The sequence below is a fragment of the Pectinophora gossypiella genome, chromosome 8 (assembly GCF_024362695.1).
Source record: "Pectinophora gossypiella chromosome 8, ilPecGoss1.1, whole genome shotgun sequence".
Classification (NCBI taxonomy): Eukaryota; Metazoa; Arthropoda; class Insecta; order Lepidoptera; family Gelechiidae; genus Pectinophora; species Pectinophora gossypiella.
The window spans coordinates 15,380,495-15,397,288 of NC_065411.1; the positions used below are offsets into that span (position 1 = coordinate 15,380,495).

Here is a 16,794-nt window from a genome sequence, read left to right on the forward strand (position 1 = left end):
GTCTTGTTGGTTGAGTAACCAGACAGACAGGTGTCAACTGCATTATGTACTTTAGTTTATACCTATTTTGGTATTTATTTCTTCAGGTATGTTTTACAAGCTACAATTCCTTCGATGCAGTAATTCATAATAGACATGGCTGGTCCCTAAACATACGACGGTTATAGGTATCAGGGTTTCAGGAAAGGCCCTGTCTCACGAGGAAACTATTCTTGCGTCACCGCTGAGAAAATATTCAGGATTCGACTGCCTGCAGCTATGTTCCGCAACCAGGTTAGGTTCGGCAACCAACATACATAACATAAGCTCATAACATCCCAATTAGGGTAGTGAAAGGTCCCGAAAGAACCCAAGCCTCACCGAGCTTTCTGTTAGACCAACGTGATAGGTGGTGAGCCCTATCGCCGTCTATAATGGTCGAGCCAACTGTGTTAATGAAAACTGCACTTAAAATTAATTAATGACTTATTGGCCCTGATTCCTGCAGACACCTCCTAATTTTACTTTAAGTTACCTGTCATTTTCTTCTCCGCCGAAAATGAAAGGGACGGATGATTGACAGCTCTTAATTTTAGGAAGAATGAGTAAATGAATGAGTAACCCGGGCGAATCAAAAAGGTATCTCGCTGGTATGCAAACCGTTTGACGTGTGCTGTCAACTTAATTCTGTCGGGTTACTGGGCAATGTTAAATTTTTAGACGGTTGTTTTAGATTTGTGCTTAAAATTAACGTGTGTTCCATAAATTTTATGCTTGTCGATTACCCGTCCCTTTCCTTTTCGGTGGATAAGAAAATGACAGATATAACTAAAAATAAAATTAGATAGTATTTACAGGAATTAGCACCAATGGTGCAAGTCCGTTGCAGGAGTTTGAACCGGCGCTCTCCATTTTGAGAAGCAAACCGGTGAGCCACAGGACCACAGTGACTAGGTGTGTAGGGGATTGGTGAGACAATCTTTGTATAACTGCATATATTAATTTTCTTGTGTCAAAACAGGGGTAGCCAACTTCGAGCAAAATCGTCTGAAAGAGCTCGACGAAAAACGCCAAACACGCAAGGATCATCCCAAACCCATCCATAGCTACACTTTCAACTCGGATGGACTATTCTGCCTCCAATGTGACCGGGTGTTCAAAACAAAGTATAGCATTGCCAGTCACATTCGAGCGCATAAGAGAAGAGAATGAGATCGCCGTTGTCGGATACGACATTCATTTTGTAGATGAGTTGGTGGATACAGCTCTTGTTGTACACTTTCCTCGGATGGTGTTTAAGTTTGTAAAAGGTTAAACTTATTATCATATAATTAGTCCGTAAGACGATCGCTAGATGGCGCTGTACCGAATTAAAACGCGGTATCGAGATGTTCATAAGGAAATTATATTTTAGATTTAATGACCAATAAATCTTGTCTGATTTACCGAAACATTGGTTTTCATTTTGGTTATATACAAAACCTTTTTTGGGACTTGTTCAGATGGCATTCGTTACTTTAGCGGATAAGCAAGTGGTGAATTGAAATTGAGGTCTTAGGAAGGAGACTTAGGTCATAAAATAAGGAATAATACTACGTATAGCAGCCTCCGTGGTCTAGTGGTTAGAGCGTTAGGCTCACGATCTGGAGGTCCGGGTTCGATTCCCGATGGGGACATTGTCGAAATCACTTTGTGAGACTGTCCTTTGTTTGGTAAGGACTTTTCAGGCTTGAATCACCTGATTGTCCGAAAAAGTAAGATGATTCCGTGCTTCGGAGGGCACGTTAAGCCGTTGGTCCCGGCTATTAGCCGTAAAAACACCTCCACCAACCCGCAGTGGAGCAGCGTGGTGGAGTATGCTCCATACCCCCTCCGGTTGATTGAGGGGAGGCCTGTGCCCAGCAGTGGGACGTATATAGGCAGTTTATGTATAGAACAGCAACCAGCGGCTGAGTTAGGTTTACCTGAACCCCCCTTCCCCCGTGCCCCTTCGGACTTACTTTAGTCGTCAATCGTAAGGGCGTCAGACGTCACACACACAGATGCGCGTGTACGATAACGCCAATGTGTAGTGTCTGTATAAAACAAGGTGTTTTGTATGATGTGTCTGAGGTGTGCTTAAGTCTTATAAGACCTAAGCCAAGCTAGACTCGCTTCTGTTATCAGCGTCCTCTCTCCTCCTGGCGTAGTAGTTGAGAGCTGGTTGGATGAATGCAATGAGTAGCCCGGCCACGACAATCCAACCGCCGGCCAAGTAGAATGACAGCTCCCACGAGAACGTCACGTCGTAGATTAGACCTGAAATGGAACAGTTTTGATACATTCTCGATTGGGGTAGTCAGAGGTACGATAAGCTACAAAAGTCCAATCAGTTTCTTGCAAAGTAATAAATTAAATTAACTGGTTGCACTTAAGACCTCCTGGTTATGTCGTTTCTGTAATAGAACAAAAACATTTTTATAATTATGTCAACAAATGGTTCATAATTTCACCACTGTTTACAAATAATTCGCTGGGCTCAGTGACTGAACTTTTGCTCTTTGATTGCGATCGCGCAAGATGAACCAAATAGCCACACCTCCCTCCACACCACCCAAAGAAACAGAGAGACAGAGAGAGAGAAAATGTTTATTCAACAAATTGTTACAAACAGAGTAGAAACAACAAAATATCATAAAACAATTTTTAAAACTCAGTACATAATGTACTGTAATAGGACACGAACTCAGCATTGTGTCTATTTCCGAAGCAACAGACGCTGTTTTTCAGTCGCTCCTTAATTTTCCGTCTGTTGGACGGAAACAGTAAGTCAATTATTACTAAGGACACTATGTCAGTAAGATACCATGGTTGCGCCATCAACGGGAAATTATTCGCGATTCGGTTGCAGGCAACTCTGTCGTAAAGCCAGGTGTGATACACCATTTATAAAACTGTATGTAATACCTACATTCATTTTGCACTGGCATGACCGTGGAAGTGTGGTGGTGTCCTAGTGAGATACAGACACTATAAGGCGGCGAAGTTTGTTAGGGAATGTTTCCAAAGTGGGAATTTGTAAAAACTCTTCAATATTAAGGACGCTGGCTGCTTTTTCTTTTTCAAATTATTATTTCTAGTCCTCTGAAGATTTGACAGGTCCGGTTTTTTTATACAAGCGACTGCCTGTCTGACCTTCCAACCCGCGAAGGGAAAACCAGCCCAAGGTTAGGTCACATACCTTCGAAAATGCATTGCTCGGGAATGTGGAAGGAAAACATCGTGAGGAAACCCAAAAATATTAAAATTATTAATATAATAATAAAATTATTAATTGTGTTGCTTTACTTACCAGACAAAGGCGGACCAATGAGATGACCGATCCCCTGAGCCAGCAGCACCAAGCCATAAGCAGCAGTAAAGTCGTCCAAGGACACCAGCTTCACCAACAGACTTGGAGTGAAGGTGAACGACGCGGCGAACAGAAGACCTTTAACCCAAAGACCGTTAGATAAAGTTCAATGCAAATATCACAGCCTAGCTGTAGCTGGACCGTGACGCTGATTTTCAGCTAACTTCCTTTTCTTTCAAGTCGGCTAATAAACTGACCCTGTATTTAAAAAAATAAGTAAATTTAATCGTACCGAAAGCAGCAGCAACAGCCAAGAGGAGCCAGTAGTTGTAGACGGCGAAGGGGATGGAGGCAACTGACGCTCCACAGAGCACCAGGCACACAGCGTACAGGTTGCCGATGGACACCGAAGGGAAGTCGCCGATCCAGCCGAGGCCCACCTGAAAGACACGATTATTATTAGAGACCCATTAGGGATTAAGGGCGTGAGTTTGTATGTATCTTTTTATAATGTAAAATTTTCAAGAGTCGAATTCAATCAGGGAGGTTAAAAAGGCCACATGGAATCAATTTAAAAAAAAAGAAAAAATGAAATATTGCAATTTGACATTTGCGCTTACAAAAGTAAGCGCGCAACGCAAACAAATGTCAAATAGCAATATTGCTTTTATAGATGAATTGCTTCGATGTGGCGTTTTAGCCCCCCAGGTCTCTATTATCTCTGGCAACGAACTGAGGTTCTTTGAACCTTTGTACTTTTTTACGTGACTTATTTTAGATTTATCGTAAATGGCCTTAACTACGTAGCCGAACAAGCGCTGAATGAGGGAAACTCGGGTATCGGGGTTCTGAAGTGTTTGTTGTCGTGAGCTGATTGACCGCTTCTATGGCTAGGGATCGTATATTACGTCCTTCGGGCGCCGATACTTTTCAGTGCCGTCCCTAAATTGTACCTATTCTACACTATAACATGGAAAATTTCCAAAGGATACCTAAGGAAGGTCAGTGTTTATAGAACTTGTCTTGTATACTACCTACAATTAAGCCTTTTCCTGCTCATAGAGGCCCTGATATGAAAAACAACGAAGTCACGAGATACACGGGCTGGTACCGATTATGCATCTGCCTCATACTACTCAGCATTACTATTCAATAACCACAATAAATTACCGTCACGATGACAGTTGAGTAGGCAATTTGACACAGCTTCGGGTATTTGGCACGGCCGGCTGGCCGAGAGCGCCCGAGACATTTGGAATCTGGATAATATTCTATTTCTGGCGAGACTGCTTTTATGACTTACCTTGTGATGTTTCCTTTACACTACATAACACAAAAAATAAACAATATCCCTTAGGTGCGCATTGAACAGGTTAAAGAGAAGGCGAACGTCGTGTCTTATAAGGAAGTGAAAGAATTGATAGACAAGAATGGAGAATGCACCGACAAGAGCGTGGCTCTTAAATTAATGATGATGACAAGTTACACTGAGAACGCTTCGTCTTCTATCGTGTAGGTTGTCAAGTGGATTACCAACCCCATCAACCCTGGTGTCAGGGTTACTACTGAGCCGCCGAAGCTCTGATGACTCATGTAACGACTACTTACTCGCAGTGTGTAGTAACCGGGACCAACGGCTTAATGTGCTTTCAAAAAAAGTCCATACTTATATTTTTTTTTTTGCAATTTTCCACTCTTTTCCTAACGAATAGGAATTCAAATGGAATCAGTTAAGTACATAAAAACACAGTTTGCAAAAAAAACTCACCATCCCAATAGTGTTAGTGATCCCAATCAAGCTCAAAACAAGAGCTCCGTCGTCTTCATTGTAACCCTTATGGATCATGTGTTCAGCCAGGTAGAAGTAGGGGACGATGAACCAGATGAACAGAATGATGGTGCCGAGGCACAGCAGGTTGAAGGTCGGCTTCTTGAACAGCTCCACGTTAAACATGTCCGAGAGACAGCTCACGCAGTCGTCATACCATTTCTGGAAAGTGATGAAGGTGAGGAAAATGAGCAATCTTCATTACAAAACCATACTGACAAACCTGTTCGGAGATCGTGTGGCTTATCGTGGGGTGACGGTTTCGAATGCCGGCTTTGGCTCTGAACCACTTAATTCGACTGTGAGTTCGAATTCATGGGTGAATCATAAATAATTGACTTCTCGTGGTTTCCAGGATTTGTTCCCGGTTAATGGCAATAGTACCTCTATTACATGGGACTTAAACATAACTGGCGAAGAGTGGGTGTATATTAGTTTAAACACCTCTGCCTACCTCTTCGGGGATACAGGCGTCATGCCCTGTGTTTATGTGTTGATTTGGCACGTGTCTTACAGCACTAGCTCATGCAATTCAGAGAAATTGTGACTCACTCCTTCACATTCACTTTGAAAGGACTTGAAAGGCTTCTTCAAAGAACTTCAAGTATCAATATTTCTTGGTAATAACTGTATTGAATTTCTAATAGCAACTTAGGTATATCTATATATGACCAACACCACACCATTCATGTTAATTGGGGTGGGCTGAGACACAAGTCGCCAGAAGGCAGCATGTTTGGTGTTGTATAGTGGCGACGTACCAGCCCTTTCCTTTGCTATCAACACAATCCCTTGGTTGACTTTGGCCATAAGTTCAAGTCTAAATATTAAGATGTATCTCTGACTACCCCAATTGGAATATAGTCGTGAGCTTAAGATTTCATTTGATACCTAAGACTGTCAAAATTCTAACGTGAAATTGTGACATAGCGATAAGATGCTTTTGTTTTTCTTATTTATTTTCGCTTTTGATGTTCTCTAAGCAAATACGAGGATGGGAACTTACCTCTTCATCTTCCTTGATGGTGATCATCGAGTTCTTAAATATATCTGGACAAGATGACGCTTTCAACCTATACCGGTTTATATTCAGCATTGCATTTCTGTGGCTTATGGAATTAATTGGCATTTTTAGATCTTTCAAATAGTGGTGATTCACTGACAGTTGCTTCTTAAGCCAATCTCTTCGGTTTTCCTTACTGTCCTGTTTGATCAGCTCCTTGCTGTCTTCTGACTTCGACTGTCTGATCACAGCTTGTCTAGGATTCTTCAGCTGATACTCTTCAAAAGACTTTTCCTTCTTGAAATCATATTTGTCAGAATGTGTGCGATGTAATGTCTGCTTTACATAGGCAACTGCTGGAGGACTGTTGTCTTCTTGAGGACTCATCTCTGGGGATGTAGGGGTGCTCTTAAATCTGGTCCGATTGATGGCAAAGGATGGGTACCGGACCTCCATGTTGTAATCTTTACTGGTGTTCTTGACTAGTTTATCCAGCATTCTCATTGATATCTGAAAAATTGGTATGATTGTTAATAACGATGTGGACACGGGGTAAAATAGCAATATTTTTAGATGGAAGAGCCGTGGTAGCACAGTTGGTAGAACGCTTGCCTCTCACTTTGAGGTCGCAGGTTCTAAACCAGCATAGGCCTAAACCAATGATTGTCGAATTTGTTTATGAATTCATTTTTGGATCATAAAATTATTATCACGTGCTCAGAGGTGAAGGAAAATATCGTGAGGAAGCCCACTTTCCCGAGAAATGCATTTTCGAAGGTATGTGACCTAACATGTATTGGGCTGGTTTTCCCTTCGCAGATAAAACGGGATAATGCTAGGGAGCTGATGCTTTTTTGGATCGATTGCTTTGATGTGGACTTTTATAACCTCTCATCAGGAGTCGCGAATGAATAATTATCGTGCCTACTAAACCGACGTCAGTTTCCAAAATTGGTTGCCAATGTTCACGATGAAGTGGTAAAAGCAGAAGGATATTAATGTCATAATTTGTTTGTCAATTATGTGATACAGCTGATAATGCACGTGTTAAATCTCCGGCTGAGCAAACACTTGTAAAGCAGATATTTGCTTTAAGTCTAGGTGTGTTGTGTTTATCTTTGTAAGACTGCTGTGGGTCATTAACTGAGATATTACTAGTTCATTTAACGAAATTAGATCAGAAATGAAATAAAGAGATTTAATTTCTATTGTGATTATAAAAAGAATTAAAATACGAGTTTCAACTTACTTTATCGTTAAAAGTGAGATAGGTAGGAATGTCAACCATGGATTCGCATCTAGACTTTGTCGATTCCTTATTAGTGGATGACAATAGGAATTGATGACGCTTGATGCTAGCAGCCTCAGTTCTTATAACCTTTTCTGCTGGGAGCCCTCTCTCTATCAAACCTTTCATACTCTTCCCCTTTGTAGGAGCATCGAAATCAAACGCATACGCATTTATTGATAATGTACTCGATTTTTTGGACTTCTCCTCATCCTTCTTTGACTTTTCCTCGTCTCTACTTTTCTTTTGTTCCAATGTCCACCACTCGGGGTCTCTCATCACGCATCCACACACGCACAGGTTCAACAGCGTCCCAGATAGCAACAGTATGGCTCCTCTCCATCCGTATTCTTCGATGAAATATTGAGTCATAGGAGCGTAGACAAATGTTCCAACACCAGTTCCGCAGGCCCCTAAGCCTACAGCTAAATTTCTTTTCTTCTCGAACCAATACGCAATCGACACCACAGCGGTAACGTAGACTAAACCAAGTCCCAACCCAGCGATAACTCCAAAAGTAATCATCATCATTTCCAAAGTAGTTGAGATCGATGCAAGCACAAATCCAATAGTTGAAATTATTCCTCCTAAAATAGTCATGCTTCGACATCCATATCTATCCACCAATGCACTCATCACTGGGCCGGACAGTAGTGGTACAGCAATAAACAAGCTGCCAATCCAAGCAGTAGTAGACTTGCTGGCCTGAAATTCGTCCAGGAATTCGATATACAGCAGTCCAAAAGAAAAACTTATGCCGTCGGCAATCATGGATATGATGAATGACGACAAAACAACAACCCATCCCCAACCTCCGTCTGGGATTGATACTTTTTCATCATCATCATCATCGTCGTCTTCTTTTACAGTGCCATTTACATCTTTAGCTTCAATTAGGTTTATTTTTTCTTCGCCTGGATTCTCCGTAATGGTGACATGGTTTTCTTTCGATTGATCGGTTTTATCTTTAGCGCTGTTTTTGCGCTGGAGATCGTCCTTCGAAACCACAGTTAGAGCTCTTTCTCTTTTATCCCCCATATCAATACTTGAGAAGGAGGACGACTCGATGCTAGTGACGTCATCATCTTCGCCTTTGACGATACCAGAAGTGGAGTCAGAAAGGAGCGACTCCCTTACAGCGTTGTCGAGTTCTTTATTTTTGGGCGTTCTATTGTTTCTTAGTCGGACGTTTTGTTCGAATTCTTGCTCCATATTTTAAAAATAATACCTTAGGCTTCTAATACTGGCAGTGTTGGTTGGGTTTCTGGTTGCTTAAGGTCTTAACCTGGGGTCTCGCGCGGAGTATCTGCTGGACTCCCGGGCCACGCTGTTCAGCTTGAGAGTGTTAGGCTTGTTTTGCCCGGATACCATCAAGATGTTGATCAGTAGGGTGGGGGGGCGTGTGACGTCACCCATACACGCGTGTTGGCGGCAAGTGGCGCAAGCGAGCGCCACAACGCTTACTCAATTATCGGGAAGTCGCGACTTGGCAGTTGCTGAGTTGCATCTGTAATGAGAAACGACGGTGATGTAGGAAATCGTATAACTTCTTAAGACTACCCGACGTGACCGTCATTCGATAGTCTCAAGGGATGAACCTATGGAAAGTATCCCAACAACTTTTATTACGTAATGTAACTTAATAATAATGTGCCACCTCTACCTCTTTGGAGAGATTAACACCCTCAGTATTCGTTGCAATGCCACTAACGCCTCGTATTATAATTCACAATTGAACTTTGACCTTGCTTAGGCGTGTCATGTCGTGAACTAGTAATTAATGATTTGAGGTAACCTTCAAAGGAAATATAGAAAGCCATAAACCGGTTTTATTTCGCAAACTTCTATAAAGTTTGCTGGTAGTACCTAACATAAAGCCGTATTGTGATGTCGTCTTTAAATGAAATGAGTTAGACAGAGATGTATCTAGGAATAAGCATTACAAAGTTACGAAGAGCGAGTGAAAGGGCCAAGCCACGCAATAGTTCCTATTTCTACAATCGATACCTTACAACACGACCGAATTAAATAGAACACCTTGGCGTCCACTACGTAAGATAATTGCAAGACGTTTTGATTTGCGCGGCTTATCTTTCAATACAAAAATCGTTCTTACTCGCCTTAACCAGTGATGTGCAGTTCCCGGGAATGTTCCCAAAGTGGGTGGGTTGTAAAAACTCTTTAAGTAGTAAGGATACTGGCCCCGATTCTTGCAGACACCTCCTAATTTTATTTTAAGTTATACCCGTCAATCATCAAGAAAAAAAATACGTCAGACATGGCTGTATGGGCATAGTTCCCTTTGCCTTACCCTTCGGGGAAAACCAAAAAAAAAAGTTATACCCGTCATTTTCTTATCCGCCGAAAAGGAAAGGGACGGATCAACAAGTTAATTTTAAAATGAATGAATAACCCGTGCGAATAAAATAAGCATCTCGCTGGTACGCAATCCGTTTGACGTGCTGTCTACTTAATTCTGTCGGGTTATTGGCCGATGTAAAATTTTTAGCCGGTTGTTTTAAATTACTGCTTAAAATTGACGTGTATTCCGTAAATTTTATGCCTGTCGTATACCCGTCCCTTTCTTTTTTAACGGATAAGAAAATGACAGGTATAACTTAAAATAAAATTAGATGGCATCTGCAGGAATTAGCACCATTGGCTGCTTTTCTTTTTTAAATTGTTCTTTCTTGTACAGTCATGAGTAATATCACGTACCTACCCACTTTAGAACTCAGTCGCACTATCATATTTGACATTAAATGAGACTGTCGGTTTAATTTGTCAAAAAGTTAATGTGACCAAAGTGTATACATATTAGTACTCTGACATTGGCAGTAAGTAATGGTTGTCTCTACTCTATGACGCCATACAACCATAAAGTTGAAGTTGAAGTAGTAGTTGTGACCGTCATCATCATCATCAGCCCATTAACGTAACTGCTGGGGCACGGGCCTTCCCTATGGATGGATAGGGAGCGCTCAGATCACGCGGGCCCAGTGCGGATTGATGGTTATTAACGACTACTAATGCAGCCGGGACCAACGGCTTAACGTGCCTTTCGAAGCACGGAGGAGCTCGAGATGAAAACTTTTTTTTTTGTGGTCACCCATCCTATGACCGGCCTCTGCGAAAGTTGCTTAACTTCAACAATCGCAGACCGAGCGCGTTTACCGCTGCGCCACCGAGCTCCTCGTGACCGTACTCTGGGTATCTGCCTAAAGGTTAGGTTATAAAGTTCTCCCCTAAATACATGTCTGGCGATGGGTTCATTAACGCGCTCCTTTAGTACCACTCTATATTCCAAGAATTCAATAAAAGCGTTGAATAGAATGAAAGGAGCAATAATCTCTGTGTAGCTAGGTGTAGGTATACCTCGGACACTTCATACATACATCGTTTTACACAGACACTACACATTGACGTTATCGTACACGGCATCTGTGTGTGTGACATCTGACGCCATACGATTTAAGTCTTACCTAACAAAGGACAGCCTCACAAAGTGATATCGACAACCACTCCACCGGGAGTTGTCTTTGATTACTTGTGGCTCTGCCCACCCCATTAGGGATTACGGGCGTGAGTTTATGTATGTTTATGTGTACTCCACCGGGAATCGAACCCGAACCTCCAGATCGTGAGCCTAAAGTTCTAACCACTCGACCACGGAATCTGTTGTTGTACAGTTCAACACACTAAATATTTTGAATGAAGTAATTGCATTTTTTATTAATTCTTTTCATAAACGAAATCTTGGCTAAACCTCTGGATCACAATATATCGTTCCGATAACACATTTGTTTTTCAACAAATTGTTACAACTATATAATTCATTTTAATAGCAATTATATCGCCTGACCCTCGATAAACTAAGGTTTATTCTACTCATTATAAACTTAGTAATAACCTAACGATTGTAATGACAATTTAATTATTGTAAGTACCTAAGCCATCAAAATTAACCGTGAGAACCGTGGTAGCCCAGTTGGTAGAACGCTTACCTCTCACTTTGAGGTCGCAGGTTCGAATCCAGCACATGTCTAAACCAATGATTGTCGAATTTGTTTTCGAATTCACGTTTGGATCATAAATGATTATCACGTCCTCAGCGGTGAAGGAAAACATCGTGAGGAAACCCAAATTCCCGAGAAATGTATTTTCCCAGGTATGTTACCTAACCTGTATTGGGCTAGTTTTCCCTTCGCGAGTTAGAAGGTTAGACCGGCAGTCGCTTCTGTAAAAAACCGGCCCTCTCAAATCTTCGGGTTAGGTAAGCGGACCCTGTGAAAACGGGATAATTCTAGGGGGATGATGAACCGATCAAAATTATCGGGCGTTATTGCACCTATTATTTATTTATAAGGCCGCACCAACAGTTTTGTCTTCGAATACTTAGAAGGTTGTTTGATTATAGTCTGTTAGGGACAAGGCTCTCTGTGGCTTTGAAAAATATCGACGTCAGAACGTCTGATCCTGACGACCTGGGGGGGTAAAAAATGGCCACATCGAAGCAATTCATCTAAGAAAGTAATATTGCTATTTGACATTTATTTGAATTGTGCACTTACTTTTATATGCGCAAATCTCAAATTGCAATATTGCTTTCTTAGATGAATTGCTTAATTTACCACGATATGTACCGCCACCTTAGTAGCTGTAGGTAAGTAGGTATAGTAATTGGAGATATCCTCAGGAACAGTTCAGTACAGTCTACTCTAAACCGGCGTGCGTGTATGAAACGACTGATGAATGTGGAGGAAGCAAGAGAAGTGTGTCAGGATCCAAGCAAATGAAATTCCATAGTCACTGTTTAGCCCAGTGAGAAATAGGCATTAGTTTATGTATAAGTACATGTAAGTATGCAGTTACTAGCCTAAAATATACAAATAGGGTGGACGCGGTAAGTTGTACGATCAATTACTTAAAGTAATTTATTTAGGTAGGTAAGTAAGTAATTTGATGTAATAGCGAATATTCATTGATCCTTTAACATAATGGACTGATATAAAGAGATACTATTTTTCTTTTAACAACATAAGAATATCGCAATTGGGGTAGTCAGAGGTACATCCATCGCAAGATGAACTAAGTACCCACATCTCACCGTGCTTTCTGTTAGACCAACTTAATAGGTGGTGAGCTGTATCGCCGTTTACAATGCTCGAGCCAACTGTGTTAGTGAAAAGTTAATTTTCTTTCTTTACAAACAGCGTATACATCGCTGCAGGACTTGGCCTCGTCGGAGAGACGTACTAAGACCTTCCTTCTTACCAAATTTCACGATTCTAATTCTGTGGAAAGTACCCTATACACATAGGTTTTGATTCCCCTACGATATGTATGAAAATAAGGCTAAAAAAGGCCGTATCTTTGGTGCGATTTTTTTTTACAGCTTCAAGGGACCGTCGACATAAGTATTAGACGTCCACGCGTTCCCGAGAAAAAGGGTCTTGCTTGACAGACAGACTGACAGATAACAAAATTATACAATAAGGATTCCGTTTATTCTTTTGAGGTTCCTTCGGAACTCTAAAAATCATATTATCAAAAAAAAATATTTATTTATTTATGACACCTGTGTTCAATAAGATGTTACATAAAATTATTTAACTTCTGTAGGTATTCAGCCTGTTAGTAGGCATACAAATAGGTAGATGTTTATTATATAAGTAGGTATTTAATAATTAATGTCTATTACGTACCTAAGGTTATATCTATTAGATATTCGTGGTTATATTATACATATTATCTGTCAGATGTTCATTATATTGTGATTTCCTTCAATAAAATCTCTTCTTTTTGACGTGACTTATTGTAAATTTGCCACGGTGGCATTAACTACTTGGCCGGACAAATGGGGAGCGCTGAAGGCTTTCACCCGGTACCTACAACGTTTAAGACAACAGGCCTGAGGGTGCCCAATTGGGCGCGAACCTCGGCTCAGGGCGTCGTCTGAGAGGATTATAAAATATTTGAAAGAATTATTCGACCCTAGTGAGTCGTCAATAAAATCTCGTAATAAAAATGCTATTTGCAATCCGGGTAAAGTAGTTTCAATTTTTTACGGGAATTAAAATTAGTGTGACAAGGTTTCTTGAATTTTCAAACATGCGCTGACGAGGTCTTCACTATGTCTAATGTGATAATACGAAGATACGGATGAAGGGCATATTAAATGCTTCTCCACGTGGGGTTGGTGGTAAGGTTGCCGCCTGTAGGTATTAGGTATAATATATAATAGTATCATTTGAGCAAATTATCCTATTCTATCTTTCAAAAGTAATAGGCATAGTACGCAAAAGTAGTAAGTATATTTTATCGCTGATTGAATTTTTAATCAATAATTCTTTATAGCAGACCACCAGCCCGGTGGTCGGATGACATTGTGAGGTACGCCGGAAAGCAATGGATGAGACTTGCACAGGACCGGAAAGGATGGCGTGAAAGAGAGGAGGTCTATACCCAGCAGTGGGTGGATACAAGTTGAGTAGATAGATAGTAGAATTCTTTATTGCACAAAGTATGCATGGTTGCTAAACAGCAATTTCTGTCAGGCAACCTTAGGTAGAACTTTCCCACTTCATCACCTAAATCTTCGCGTGAATGCGTCCCACGAAATGAATGTAACGTGGACTAACTACATCCACCCAAATGTTAAATTGTAGGTACATAAGGTGTGATAAAAAAAAAGGTTTTATTTTTCTGCTTTTTTGGTAATATTACCTTTACATTAGACTAAGTATAAAGTGCAGTAAATATCACAGTGTCGTGTAAATTTATTGTGCAAATTGTTTGTAAGTACCTATATTGTATTGTATGTAATTATGTATTTTTTGCCGAATAAATATTTTCTTTCTTTCATTTTGTTTATACTTAATTACTAATTCTATACATTATCAATTGATGAGTATAAAGTATTTTTTTGAGGAATAGTCTAAAATATAAATTAAATATTAACAAAAAAGCAGGAAAATAAAAACTTTTTTCATGTAAAAATAAAGATACCCTTGTGGAAAATAGTAACTCACTAACTGGTAGAATGGAATACCTGTAAGTAACGATATTTTCTATGGCAATAGGTACTTCATCATAATTTCATAATGCATCTTAGAACTTACATAACATGCGGCCAACACAAGCGGCCAGCTGTTTACTGACTTGCTCTACCTACCCCAATACGAAATGTGAGCGTGAATTAAGAATATCCAAGTCACCCAAAGATTTCTTACTAATCTAAAACTACTAACTAATTGTGATACACATAAATCATACTAACCTTACACATAAAAATTTCATGTATTTATGCTTCTGATAAAAATATTGAAAGGCCTTGCAATCTATTTTAAGAACTACTGCATAAAAACAGGGAAAGAACCTTGACCTTTCCAGTGAGTACCTATGGAAATACATTTTTACAAATAACACCTCGTGTTTTTTTAATTAAATTCGAAGAAATGAATAAACACTACGTTTATTATTATGACTAAAATTATTAATTAAAGTAATATAGAAAATTGACTTACATAATGCAAAAGCCGTCGGTAAAATTGTATTTTGAAGTTCTTTTTTCAGATTTCAGCCAAGGCGTTCACCCGCTTCAGCTTCAGACAATATACAGGCTGGTAACGATCGATAGAGGGAGGGCAGTTTTCATAGCCAGGATACGAAGACCCTTGACGCCACCCTCTCAGTTTAACCAAGGGAACATTTTGATAGAGGAGCTTTATATTGCCAGGGGTCTGATTTAGATGGTTGTTTTGTTGCGGGCGGTTCGTGACGTAGTTGTGACGTCACAGAGAGAATGTTGCGAGGAAAACCGGCGTTAGGTAGAAAAGTAAATTAATATTTAATGAGCGAATGTCTGAAGAATTTTTCATAGAAAATATTAAGATATTTTAATCGAATTTAACATTCAATGGTAATTATTTAACCCCTCTTTAAGAAATTTATGAGCTACTAGCTTTTACCCGCGGATTCGCTCGCGTTAAATTCGAGGTAACACGGTTCCCTTTTCCTAAAGTAACAATTTTTAGCTTCCTACCTTGAAAACTGCGAAAAGTCCTTTATAAAATTTCACCATCCCTTTGTAGGGGCCAATCCCTTCAAAGGCAGATTTTCAAAAAAATATGATGTACTTATGATTTGTTTCTTAGTTACAAATAGTCCGCATACCAATTTATAGCTTTCTACCTAAAATTTAGTTTATTTTTATTCTTAAAATTGCGGAATGCTTCATTTAAACATCCACTCTCACGATTTTTCGACCGATATAGGAAAGTGGCGTTCGAAGTTAAACCAAACTACTTATAGGTGAGCCTTCAGTTGATTATTGCTATTTCGACACAAGGTTCAATAGCTAGTCTTACAGAACGTTTTACAACTATCTACCCCATAAACTCTAGAAAGGTCTGGCTCATCAGCAAACTCGAAGTGTATGCACTTGTCTATCTTTCCAATATTTACATTAATCTTTGCGGTCACGTTGTAGTTGGTGAAACTGCTTTGCGTGAAAAAGTCCGCGTCCCAAGAGCCCGTTTTAGTCAAATGCCTTACAAAAGAAACTGATATGTGTACACAGATAGGATGTTTGCTAAACTAAAAGGTCAGGCGTTTATAAAAACATCCTAGCATGAAACAATATTTATTTAGGCCGTATTGTAGTATAAAAATAGACTGTTATTCTAGTTTGCGACCAGATGCAGATGTAGGAAATAGATAAGACAATCTCTGAGAAGTATAATTATATTCTCATTTTAAAGGTTTTTTTTATTTAATGACAATAAACAGCTATGTTTTGGTTATTATGTTCTTGTAATATGAGTAGTATCTACGAGTAGTATATATAATTAGATACCATAAATCATGGATGGTATTTCAAATCCCATGGGTATTATTGTGATGTAAAAGGTTAATTTGCTTCGACTGTACGAATATTTTCGAATCGGCCACAATGAGGAAATGTTAATGACTTAGTTTATTGGCATATTCGTGATTATAGAGATAAATGTGCCACTTCATTTTATACGGGGAAGCGAGGAGTGGCTAGGTCAAGGTAACAAACTTAATAAAACCTATTTAGGAAAGTATTTTCTAAACGCTCCCATTGATATAGAAAGTACTACTTTTGAACGCAGCTATTAGAAAGAAAAAAAAAAGTGTTGCTATTGTAAAAGTTTTACCCGTTTTGTTTTACCTCATACTCTTTCAAATCTACCAATGAAGAGCACATATAATGTAAGTTTCAAAAAGTTTATGTTAAGTATATCAAAGTGTATGAATTTGTATTTATAATTTACTTTATTTACATTTCATGTTAGTGCAAAACATATTTATTACAAATAATCTGGAATATTTGAAAGCCA

The 16,794-nt window shown here is 39.6% G+C and overlaps 1 protein-coding gene across 1 annotated transcript; it reads right to left on the reverse strand.

The window, feature by feature from the left end:
- Positions 1 to 1,374: 1,374 nt before the first annotated feature.
- On the reverse strand, positions 1,375 to 15,026 carry LOC126369206 (monocarboxylate transporter 14-like). The gene is made up of 7 exons (XM_050013513.1): positions 14,956 to 15,026; positions 7,391 to 8,936; positions 6,145 to 6,651; positions 5,079 to 5,300; positions 3,603 to 3,750; positions 3,311 to 3,448; positions 1,375 to 2,277 (listed from the first exon to the last, which is right to left on the reverse strand). The coding sequence occupies exons 2-7, from the start codon at positions 8,639 to 8,641 to the stop codon at positions 2,114 to 2,116; spliced, it is 2,430 nt and encodes an 809-aa protein (XP_049869470.1). The 5' UTR covers positions 8,642 to 8,936; positions 14,956 to 15,026; the 3' UTR covers positions 1,375 to 2,113.
- Between the last annotated feature and the right edge of the window lie 1,768 nt (positions 15,027 to 16,794).